This window comes from Daktulosphaira vitifoliae, unplaced genomic scaffold (genome assembly GCF_025091365.1).
Source record: "Daktulosphaira vitifoliae isolate Bord-2020 unplaced genomic scaffold, ASM2509136v1 Scaffold_1, whole genome shotgun sequence".
NCBI classification, from domain to species: Eukaryota; Metazoa; Arthropoda; class Insecta; order Hemiptera; family Phylloxeridae; genus Daktulosphaira; species Daktulosphaira vitifoliae.
In genome coordinates this window covers 29,998,784-30,011,670 of record NW_026099572.1, presented here as the reverse complement: position 1 = coordinate 30,011,670, position 12,887 = coordinate 29,998,784, and the positions used below count along the sequence as shown (strand labels likewise).

General features: G+C 27.1%; 1 protein-coding gene across 2 annotated transcripts in view; it reads left to right on the top strand.

The window, feature by feature from the left end:
• LOC126895107 (fat-like cadherin-related tumor suppressor homolog) overlaps positions 1-12,887 on the top strand; it is a 122,469-nt gene that overhangs the window by 61,818 nt on the left and 47,764 nt on the right. For both annotated transcript variants that reach the window (XM_050666605.1, XM_050666604.1), the window contains exon 4: positions 5,698-9,123. In XM_050666605.1, coding sequence (XP_050522562.1) covers positions 5,766-9,123 — 3,358 coding nt within the window. In that variant the 5' untranslated portion in view covers positions 5,698-5,765. The remainder of the gene's footprint in view (positions 1-5,697; positions 9,124-12,887) is intronic.

The following is a 12,887-nucleotide window of genomic DNA, read 5'->3' as shown; positions in this document are numbered from 1 at the left end:
ACTGCGTCCTTTAAACATATATCAAATTAAAGCTTATTTTATGTACTACAAAATGAAAAAAAAAAATTTGTCCCGACACTTTTTTTTCTACATTTAAACGGCTGCCGTAGTTAAAAAAACACTATTTTTGTGTTAAAATTTTGGATTTTCGATTTTTAATTTTCAACTTAAAAATGCTATAACTTTTTGAAAAATGTATGTATCAGCACAATTTTTTTTTTTCTAAATACATTATAAGTACATCTTTCATTTGACATACTTTTTATTAAAATTGGACAATTTCCCCTTATATAGGGGGCGTTCAAAACTTAAAATATTGTAAAAAACATAGATCTTTTTCAACTGAACTTTTGAAAATGTTCCGGAAATACTGCGTCCTTTAAACATATATCAAATCAAAGGTTATGTTATATACTATCAAATGAAAAAAAAAAATTTGTCCCGACATCTTATCTTCTATGTGCAAATGGCTGTCGAAAATTAAAAAAAAATGTAATGATTGCGATAAAAATTACCTTTTATCGGGATGTTTTTTGTGCTTAAAACTGCCATAACTTTTTCAAAAATTAACAAATAAAAATAATATTTTTTTGTATTAAAACCTTAGATATTTCCCTTTCATTTGATATAATTTTTTTTGGAAATCTACCACTTATTCTGTTCACTGGGGGGATTTAAAATAGTAACTTTTTTACAAAAAATAACTTTTTCAACTTAATTTTTGAAAATGTTCCGGAAATACTGCGTCCTTTAAACATATATCAAATTAAAGCTTATTTTATGTACTACAAAATGAAAACAAAAAATTTGTCCCGACGATCTATCTTCTATACGCAAACGGCTACCGTATTCAAAAATATGCTATTTTAACAAATTTTTTTTTAAAATGAAATACTATCTACAGATTTGCATCGAAGCGTTTCTTATGATAGTGATTTAAATCACTGTCAAATATCATCTATACTTGTCCCATCTATGCCTTGTCTACACTGTGCCTCGACCCCACTGTGCTACCGTTTTTTTTTTTTTAATTGTACTAATCATTTTCAGGGTGACTTATTTTTAACATTAAACGCGTAAATTGACCCTTAGTCAGCGATATTTCATTTTCTAAAATGTAACAGAAAGACCTTGCACAAATATACAATTCAAATGCCGACTCATAATTTTTCATTCCATATTTTGAAACACAATCATGTCCCATTAAACCCTTTGTCGCTTGCAAAAACCCTATTCCCCTTTCAGAATATTGTTCGATTGGAATTGAACATTAAACGAGTTTTCTACAATGTAAAAAAATTTTTTTTCCTCCTAAACTTTTCCGAATAATAAATGGATATAACTAGTTCAAAAGCTGTTCGCTAACTTGTGTCGAACTTGGTGAACGACTTTAGATAGCCTGGAGTTTCATTTATGTCTTTGTATTTTACTTTAGACCGTTGTAAAATATTTTTAAGTTTCAATAAAGTTTATATAACATGGGAGTGTCTCCAGTTTTCGTAATTTATTATGCTTTTGTAATTATAATTACTGGAATGATTTTCCTAAAAGTTTGATACTCGCTTAGTATGGCATATTGTTTTTTAGTTACAAATGTAATAATAGAATCTTTATCTTATAAAATGCACTGTTTAAAATTAAATTATAATCACTCTCGTCTAACTATTTTTTTTTTTCAAATTTTTGCGTAAACAGTATCAAGTGAAATAAGACAGCCATTTCATTATGTGAAATGTTATCTGTCCATTGCGTATGTATACATTACCCTTAATTTTGTGAAAATTGGGCTACTTTTTTATTCATAAAGACTGACTAATAAAAGTATAAAACATTGTAAGAACATACTTAAGATATTAAAACTTCATTAGTTTGCATCCCACGAATCTTAAGAAAATTCAGTTTACTTTCTAATAGTTAAACGCATTTTGTGGTTCTACACCTAAATCTTTAAAAATGTGATAAAAGAATTTAGAAGAAACACGTTCGATTGCATTTATTGCCATGAATTTTTCGCTCATGTGTATCTACTAGTTATTATTAAAGCGAGGATTTTATAGCAAAACTTTTAAGAGACTCGTTGAAAAAGACTCGCCTAAAACCTTTTACGTGAAGTGATTTACGGGAATAATTTGCTCGAGACACTAAAATATCCCTTTTTCATATTTTGTCACCTTTAAATATATATTAAAGTACATGAATAGGTATTTATGTACATTAATGGCGGTTATTATTGTTAATATTAGAATAAAGAATTAATTAATTTTCAATTTTTACTTTTAACATGAAAGCTTTAAGTTGTAAAAATTAAAACCTTTGTGATGATCTATTAGATAAAACATTGCTATAAGTTCTTAATACAATGTAAAAAATGTTTTATCGATAAAAAATGATATTCTTTATATTTTTTTTCTTGTGCCTTTTCATATATGTTCGCTTAATACATTTTTTATGTTTGTTTTCATTGTGTAACCATAATTCAATTTTATATTACGTCTTAAAATTTAACAAAAAGTTTATTTTTGCAATGTAAAATTTTATAAATCTGTGTATGTGTCATGATTGGCTATAATGTTTTAAAGTTTCATTTATTTGATACTTTTGAGTTTTGCTAACTTATTTAAATTGTTTATTAACTTAATTAAAATTTCTTATAAATGCAAGTAGTTCAACATTTTTCGAGTTACCTTTACGTAATTTTGTCGCATTATATTAAACAAATTACTATTTCAAATAACTCATATGTAGTTCATTATAAGCAATAAAATGTTTTATGTGAAATTTTAGTTAGATCCAACGTGTTTATTTAACAAGTACCTATTTGTTTTACTTTTGTATACACATACACGAAAAATCTTGGCGTAAGAAAATCAAATTAAGTTTGTTTGAAAATATTCCTTACTTTTTATCCAGGATTTTGTTTATTAATTATTTTAATTTTAATAAATTGTTTTAAAGGTAGGAATATTTAAATTTTTCAGAGATCATTGTCACATATTTTTAAGTACAAAAAGATGTACATTTTATTGATTAAAATCTATTAGTTTATTTTATTTACATAAAAATTAAAAATACAATTAATTGAATAACTTAATTTATCTCGCAAATATTGTTGATCGCTATGAAAAAAGAAAAAGTTACATAATATATTTGTCGATTTTTTTTAGTAAACACACATTTGTTTTACCCTTAATATTTTTGATCACTTATTTTAAAAGTATTCATAGACCACAGGCTGTTTATATTAATGGCATAGTCGACCAAGCGAAACAAGTATATATTTTATGAATGGATTACGTATAGCAATAAACTGAAGTATTTGAAAAAATGTAACTTGTATTGCAGTGTTGAAAAGTATGCCTTTTCAAAAAAAAAGTAATTGTCCGTAACGCATCTCATAGTATGAGGGTGGTGGCATCACAATTGCATTTTTGTACCAAATGTTGTGTTAAGTCGACCACATTTCTATTCAGCTATATTTGATCGTATATTTTCTAAATTTTGTAAGGATATTAAAAGTGTACACGTGTATAATTTAACAAACTTACCCAGTATTTAATATTTTATTTATGTAAAAACATTGTACCGTTACATGCATTAGTATTCTATCTGATGCTTTTTATAAAGATTCTCCATCATTTTTAAAAGAAACACAAAACCAATATCAAGTTTATTATGATAAAAGTAAAAGCAGCTTAATGTTAATTATTCACAAATTGAGGTTCATAAACATCACAACATTATTAGAGTATCAGTGTGAAGGCCTATAGTTTTTATAGCTTTTACCTGATAAAGCGTAATTATATCGTATAGTAGTACATACATTTTAATGTCATTTTACCAACAGTAGTAAGCTCATTACTTCAAAGTTGTCAGCGTGTATCAAATTGGCGGATAGGAGACTGGTATAATTTATATAACAATTCCTGGCTTCGTACAACGTATCTTTGCGAACTAATTAAATTTTATAAGATGAGGCATTGGAGAATATTGAAATCGCATTCTGATCAAAACTCAGCAGAACAATCGTTCCCATCATCTAGTGGTAATGTGGTTTATTAACTTGAGTGGTATATAATTTGAAATAGAAAATCGCATTAAATCTCTCTATACATTAAAAAATATATTTATTTATGTTGTATGAAATTATATTGTTCTATTGGATTTTGAGAAGTTATTAACCTCAGTAGTATGTACGTATTTATAAAAGAAGTTTTATTTTAAATATATGCTACTATTTGACTTTTTTTATTATATGAATATAAAATTGTGTAAGTCTTCACTATTTACAAATATTAAAGTTAATATTAACTCCGCATTAAATTGTTTACCTTCAATTGTACTCATTGTTTATAATTGTAAAATAAGAACTACCAAAAATAAAATAAATATTACTTAAACTTAAAAGTTTTCAAAATTATTTACACAGTTATTTCATAAACTATCTATGAACTCTCATCAAAATATTTTTTCAAAGTTATCACTATGTCTATACCAACGGTCAAATGATTTACAACTTTTTTAACAATTGGTTTTTTATAGTATTTATTATAAGGTGATCAATTTTAGGTAAGAAACCCATTTTCTCAGAAATGATTGAAAATATTTATTTTTGTAAAGAGAAATATTATTTGTTTCAAAAAACTACATAGTACTACTATAGTCAAATATTTTATTTATTCTTCTAGAAATAAGAACCTTAACTATTATTTTCTTAGGCGCCCCTGTTTTTAACTTGATAATAGAAAAATAAAATTACTCAATAATTTGGTTCTTTTAACTTTTTTTTATTCTATCGACCGTTTGCATTTTAAGATTAAAAATTTGGGTTTAAAGTAAAATTGTCTATCAATTTTGATTCCTTAATACCAGAGGCATCAGTAACCTGTTTCAATAAGTCATCAATTATTTTTTATAATAATTATCAATAAGTTTTTCACACGGTTTATCGACAATAAACAATAGTATACTTGCATTGAATATAAGATAATTCGACAATTAATAGACATAAATGATAAAAGATACAATTTTTTATGTGTTAGAAAAAAATCATGATCAATAAAACTGAATTTAGTGATATAATGGAAAAACGAAGTCTTTTATTATTCTTAACAATGAAATACCATTAGCAAAGTAATCTCGAATTATTAAACATTAACATGCTATAATAGAAAAACAATTTAATCAAATAATAACAATATTATAATATGTATTTTTCTTTTTATTATCAAGTTAAAATAAGGGACTCCTATTTAAGAAAAATAAAGTTTTTTTATTTCTGATGAGATGAAACAAAAAAATATATTTTACTACATGATTTGTAAAGTTTTTTAAACCAAATAATATTTATCTTTACAAAAATGAAAAATTTTCAATAATTTCTAAAAAACATTAGTGTCTTACCCTAAATCCATCACCTATATAATACATATATTCGTTGTTTTAAACTATTTTTATTGTTTAGTACTAAAAAGTGTAACCCGAAACATTGAAATATATATCTACATTAAAGTAGCTAAAATGTGATTAAAAATGTTTTTATGAAAATAGATGTTTATTAAAAACATCAATTTTCGGAGTAAAGTTTAAATTCTACACCTAGTTGCATTATTGTAATTAGATATATTTTAGCTCTGGATGATGTTGTATATAATTATTTTATTTAAATTAATTATGTACATGGAATTTTTTCTTTTTCAGAAAATATGAGAGGTCTAATTCGTAACAATCATACAGCAATGAGATAACGTTTTGTATGCTATGCTAACATGGAAACAGGGTACAATATCCTGTTCATCAAACTTTTAATATTGGTTTCTGTATTTTTTATAACTGACTGTTATTCTTCAATAAGAAACAGCAGTTTACCAGAATTACACTTTACTCGAGATTTGTATAATGCTACAATTCCTGAAAATGCTCTTATTAAAACTTACGTACGGACGGAAGAAAAAATGGGTATATATTGTTCAGATGAAGATATCATTATACGGTACAAATTAATTTCACAGCAAAAAGTAAAATTTTTTAAAGCAGAAGAAAAAAAAGTAGGTAATTTTTGGTTTCTATTAATTAGGACAAAAACTGACTATGATGTTCTTAACAGAGAACGCCAAGATGTATATAATTTGGAAGTAAAAGCTACTATCACAGCTTCTACTGACAAAGCTAAAGACAAGAAAAAAAATAATTTTTCTCTTGAGCTTCATACTAATGTAGTCGTTTCAGTATTAGATACTAATGACCTGAGCCCACTTTTTTATCCAACTGTTTATGAACACACTATACCCGAAGATACTCCCTTACATTCAAGTGTACTTAGAGTTTCAGCTGAGGATGCTGATATAGGAATAAACGGTGAAATATATTATAGTTTTCAAATGAAAACTGATAATTTTGCCATGCACCCAAGAACTGGCGTTATTACAATTACTAAACCTTTAAAGTACGAAGAACGAAGATTCTATGACTTGATTGTAGAAGCTCGGGATCGAGGTATAAAGGGACGATCTAAACCGAGTACTGCAAAAATTAACTTCAATATATTACAAGTAAATCTTTTCAGTCCAGATATAAACGTACAGCATTTATCTCGCATAGTAGAAGAATCTAATTGTGATATTTACGCAATTGTAAAAGTAACTGATAGAGATACAGGCTTGCATGGTAAAATATGTAACTTAGAAATTGTTGACGGTGATCCAGATGGTCACTTCAGAATTCGTGAAACGAATCGAAATGGAGAATATAATATTGTTGTACTTAAAATGTTGGATAGAGAAACCGCTCCAAAAGGCTATAATTTATCTCTAAGAGCGGTCGATTGTGGAACACCAGAAAGAGATACTTACAAATCTATTCATATTGAGCTAGCTGATATAAACGATAATGCACCTGTATTTGAACGTGAATTGTATGAGGTGAACATAGCAGAAACTGCTCCTATAAACTCGCCAGTTATAAAATTAAAAGTAAGCGATAAAGATGAAGGTAAAAATGCCCAAGTGTTTTTAGAAATCGTTGGTGGTAATGAAGGTGGTGAATTTCGAATGAACAAACGAACAGGAATGTTATATACTGCTATTACTTTAGACGCTGAACACAAAGCAGCTTATACTCTTACAGTAAGTGCAATTGATCAGGGTAATGCCGGAAGTAGAAAGCAATCTGCAGCTAAAGTAAAAATATCTGTAATTGACGCCAATGACAACGATCCTTTGTTTGAAAAAAATCAAATGGAAGTTACCATAAATGAAAATGAAATAGCTGGTACTTTTGTAACAAAAATTGGAGCACGTGATAAGGACTCTGGTGAAAATGGTTATATATCTTATAGTATTACCAATTTAAAACCTGTTCCTTTCGATATAGACCATTTCACAGGAATCATAAAAACTACCCAACTCTTAGACTATGAAACTATGAGACGGGAATATGTGTTACATATAAGAGCATCAGATTGGGGATACCCTTACAGAAGGCAAACTGAAATGAAACTTATAATAAAAGTAAAAGATGTCAATGACAATAGACCTCAGTTTGAAAAAGTAGACTGTAAACTTCAACTTCCTCGGTATACCGCCATTGGCAAAGATATAATGACTATGTCAGCTGTTGATTTTGACGATGGAGACTTTATCAATTATCGCGTTGAATCAGGCAATGAAGATAACTGTTTTTCTATAGATTCTTCGTCGGGTGTTCTATCGGTTACATGTGATCTAGTAGACGTCCGTAGTGAAGAACGAATTGTGAAAATAGCGGCAACTGATGGTGTTCATTTTTCCGACTTAACTAACTTGCATATAACTTTAGTGAATGCTAAGAAAACGCAAGCTACTGATGATTTGATCAATATTAATTGCCATGAAACTGGCGTGATAAGAAGACTTAACGAAGCAATCGAAATGGCAAAAAAAAATAACATTGGCGAAGACGATGAGTTCGCTATGATGCCAAGTAGGTATGGAGAAAACGTACATACACCAGAGTTCATAAATTTACCTTCTACTGTACAAGTGAACGAATCTGCTCCTTTAAGTTATACTATTTTAGCTATTCGAGCAAGAGACCGAGATCTTGGATATAACGGTAAACTTATATTCGGTATATCTAACGGAGACGATGATTCACTATTTCGTATTGAACCAGACACCGGTAAATTAAATGTCGTCGGTTACTTAGATAGAGAAGCTAGAAGTGAATATAATCTTAATATTACAGTAAAAGACATGGGTAAACCAAATCGATCTACATGGCAGTTACTAAAAGTTATTATTTTGGATGTTAACGATAACGCACCTAAAATAGATAAAAGAGTTTCAAGTTTTCGAGTAAGTGAAAACGTGCGTAATGGAACTGTGATTTACAAAATAGATGCTAAAGACCCAGATCAAGGTGAAAATGGTAGGGTTGTTTACACTATGATGACTGATACAAAACAATTTTCAATTGACAAAATGTCTGGAAATCTTTACATTTCTGAACATTTAGACCGTGAACGTCAAGACATATATGAACTGATTATTAAAGCTTCAGACTCAGCTCCAGAACCTTTGACGCTCCATACTGAGGCACTAATAAGAATAATTGTTGATGATGTTAATGATAACGCACCACTGTTTTTAGTTCAAAATTATACTGTTAAAGCTTTGGAAGATTTACCTATTGGAAGTGTCATTACTATTGTGTCCGCAGTCGATCCTGACTTGGGCACTGGAGGACGTATTACGTATTCATTGGAAATGGAACCATTAACATCATTAGAAGAAAATGAAAAAATATTTGACATTGATCCGTTATCTGGTACAATCCGTACGCTTACAGAATTAGATTTTGAACAGAGACAAATATACACTTTTATTGTCAAAGCAATAGATGGTGGTATACCTTATTTGTCTTCTGAAACATGGTTAACTATTGATATTGTTGATGTTAATGAGAACATGTTCGCGCCTGAATTTAACAATTTTTATACGACTGCTTTTATTGAAGAAAATGAACCTCCTGGTTCTCTCGTCACTACTGTATCAGCCACTGATGCAGATCCTCCTGGTGATGCTTCCAGAGTAGGATACTCTATAGTTGATGGCGACGGTCTTGGCTATTTCTCTATTGATAATGAAGGTAAGATAATATATATTCTTTAATAATCTTTTTAAAACTTTTTATCGATTTATAAATAAATTCTTAAATACGTGGGCATGATAATTTTTAATATCATAAATATGAAAAGGCCTATGCTATTTATTTTAAGTATCATTTTATGTAAGAATGTACCTAATGCTAAAGATATAACGACACTAACCGCTTTTAAAAGTTTGTGGTTTGAATTCATTTTTCGTGCACACAAAACTCTTTTTCTTAGTCTATAATTTATTACTATTTATAACTGACAAAATTCTAAGTATTATAAACAAAAGTCCCATCCTTAACATAGAATTTTAGTATGGGATGTTCTCGAAAATAAATAAGAGGACACTGCATAAACTTGCTATAAGAAATTAATCTGGTTGTTTTGCCGAAACTTTTTGGTATAACTGTACGTCCCACTTTTCTAAGTTCTGATGTTTTTCATTAGTTTTCGAATTAATACCCGCTGAGCATTTCCTCAGGGATCCGTATTTCATTGCCGACTGAAAGTTATCAGTAAGACACTTAATTTTTCGTCGCATTTATATTTTATTTTTCATTTTCGGAATTAGAAGTCAAATTTTAAAAACGTTTTTTTCGTAATAACATATTTTTCCAAATTTATAAAAGCAAGCCCTTCTCAATGAAGAACGTTAATATTTATAATACTTTCAATATCATAGTAAAAAAATGTTGTTAAAAATTCAAATTGATATTTTAGAGCTATTAATGAATATAAAATTATTGTTTTATTATATATAAAAATTAAATAAAAAGTAATGAATAATATATATTAATCATATATTATAGTAATATTAAGTTTAAAATCATTAAAACCAACAATCCGATGCAACGGCATTAAACCCTTTACCTACGATCGAGCTAGGTAAAACAAAATCATAACTATAAATAACAACAATTCTAAGAAAATAAACGTAAGTAAACAAGAAGACTTTTATCAAATAAGCTTTCATAATCAATTTTTTATTTCAAAAATAGGAATTTGCAAATTTTGTAATTGTGCAATCTTTTAAAAAATATAATGCATTTCCTGTTCTTCAAATTTTGCGTTTGCGATTTTTTTTATGCCATTTAATTGATTGCAATAGACCATTTACCTTAGGTTAACAGCGTAATGGCTCGGCCTTTTGCCAGCTTTAATGTTTTCTCTTTTCTTGATTTCTGATCGTCGTAATACCTTATATATTTTCTACTACTTACAATTTTTATTCAAGAATATTAAAAATAAATGTTTTCTTCGAGATTTAATAACCTAATAAGCCATTAAAAATAAATTACACAACTTTTTTAATGTGAAGAGTTACAAAATTATTAATTAATTCGTTATCTACTTCAGCCTAATTTTTTAACTACGTTTTTACTCAAAATATTTAAAAATTATTTGTAGAGGTAGTCGTAATTTTTTTATAAGTGACTACAACCAATTTTAATTTTGAATCTTTCATTATTTATTTATTCGAAACTATACCATAATTAAATCAGTAGTTTTTAATTATTTAGTTTTTCCCCTCTCTTTTAGATTTCAAACTAAAATATAAAAAAATAATATAATGGTTTTGATTAAAATCTCGGTTGTGACAGAAGTAGCTACTAACAATTCCCAGAGGTCTCTGTGTAAAAATAATTTAGATTAATAAAATGGATATTAAAATAACAATAAAAACAAATACTATATAAAACATTTAGAAACTTATTTTAGCTTTTATTAAAAATCTTGCTTTGAAATTTTATAGTCTTTTTACCAATACAAATTTTTAAGTATTCGTTCGAATAACACTCTTTCACTTAAAGGAAGTTTTCATTTTAATATTTCTACCTTTTTATAGTTTAATTTTAATTGACAATTTTTGGTCAATTAAAATTAAACTATTTTTATTCTTCAAATATCATTTCCTTGATCCAAAATTATTTACTGGTTATTTCAATAAAATGTTTGAAAAAACAAGTTATTTTTCATTTATTTTATTAGATAAAATGGTCAAATGTAAATGAGTTTAATTTATTTTTAATAGTTTAGTCCAAAAAGTTAAACCTTGAAATATTGAAAAACTTATTGTCTCATATAATTTTAATGGAGTTTTTTATTTTTTGTTGCTAAAACATCATTTAATTAACTTTTTTTAATTAATATTTTAATCAACAAATCGGATTTTATATTCAAATATTTGTGAAACAAAGTTTCTTTATGAATATATGTATTATAAATTGTAAATCATTAAGAGAAACAACACTTCATTTCATAACTTCAAATATTAATAATTGTATACAAGTTTACATGTATTTTATAAAATCTTGCTTATAAAAAAACAAAATGATTGAATCACCATAATGAGATTAACCATCATACAATTTGATATTTTTTCAAATAAAAAATATGCGCCTATAACTACCGATTATATTTATTTATTGATAAAAAATTATAACTAAATAATTAATTCAAATAATGTTACATGATCAGTAATTGATTTGGAAGGGATACGGGGGATAGAGTACTTAAAGCAAAGTGTTGTGCATATTCTAAAGTTTAATTGTAATTTATTATTAAAGATATTAATAAAAAAAATACTATTTTCTGGTAACAATTAAATAAACTTAATTAAAAAATTACTTTAAGTTAATATATATTTTAAGCTAAACATTGTTACTGTATCAACTAGATAATGGATGTACAGTAATCAAATTTTGTGCTTACTTATTGTTGTTTTGTTGTAAAGATCACTAAAAACTTTTCTGTAGAAATAGCAAACCCGCATTTAGGAATTGTGTCGCCCGAGGTACCAGATTGTACCGCATTATGGAGTATTTATATTTTTAATGCGAGAAAAAAAATTCTTGGCGTATGAATTTCACATATTTAAAAATTAAACTTAAGGCTTGCATTTTCTCTGGTGGACACGTGCACTTAATGCAAATGTAGTCTTGAGAAATGAATTTTCTTTTTAATTTGTTACACAAGTTATATTGTATTTTATTAAGTATTGTTCAGTTTTTGTCCATTTCTACTTATTATTTTTTAATTTATTCGTGAAGAATTTTTTAGTTGTATTAGTTAAAGCTTTTGTTATTTGAACGCTTTGTTTTTACCAAAAAATATCTCATTAACAATATTCTTTTCGTTGAATTGTTGGTGGATAGTCCGATGAGTATAGTAGCGCCTTTTACTGATGATTAATGGGCCCTGTTACGTAGAGTGTCATTTAAATTTCACCCAAAATCTCTGTTAAAAACTCCTGTGAAGTATCCGGTTATGCTTTCATATAATTTTAGTATTATTATTGTTATTTTATTTTTTTAATTTCTATTATACTTCGATCAATTTGTCGTTTGTAAACTGTTCAACCTAAAAGTCCTCAGCTAAATCCCTTTTAAGCCTAAAGTCCAAACAGGACAGCCATTAAAAAAAACGAACAAAGGGTTCAAATACTGTTAGTATCTATAATACGGGCATCCATTTGAAGTAATTTATATTCTCTTCCTAATAACTGTTGGTATATTTTTAAACAATAATATTGTTTGTAATACTAATTTTAATTTTGGTTTTAAGTGTTTCTACATTTCATAGTACTTTCTAGAATTAATTTTTTTTTAAGAATATCATATTTAAAACTTTTTATGATTTCGCAAATACCTAAAATATTATTAATCAAAATGAAAATGCCATTCAATAACAATAAATATTTTTAATGGTCCCCCCAAAATAGAAAAATTTAACTTTAATTACTAATAGATCAGGTTAG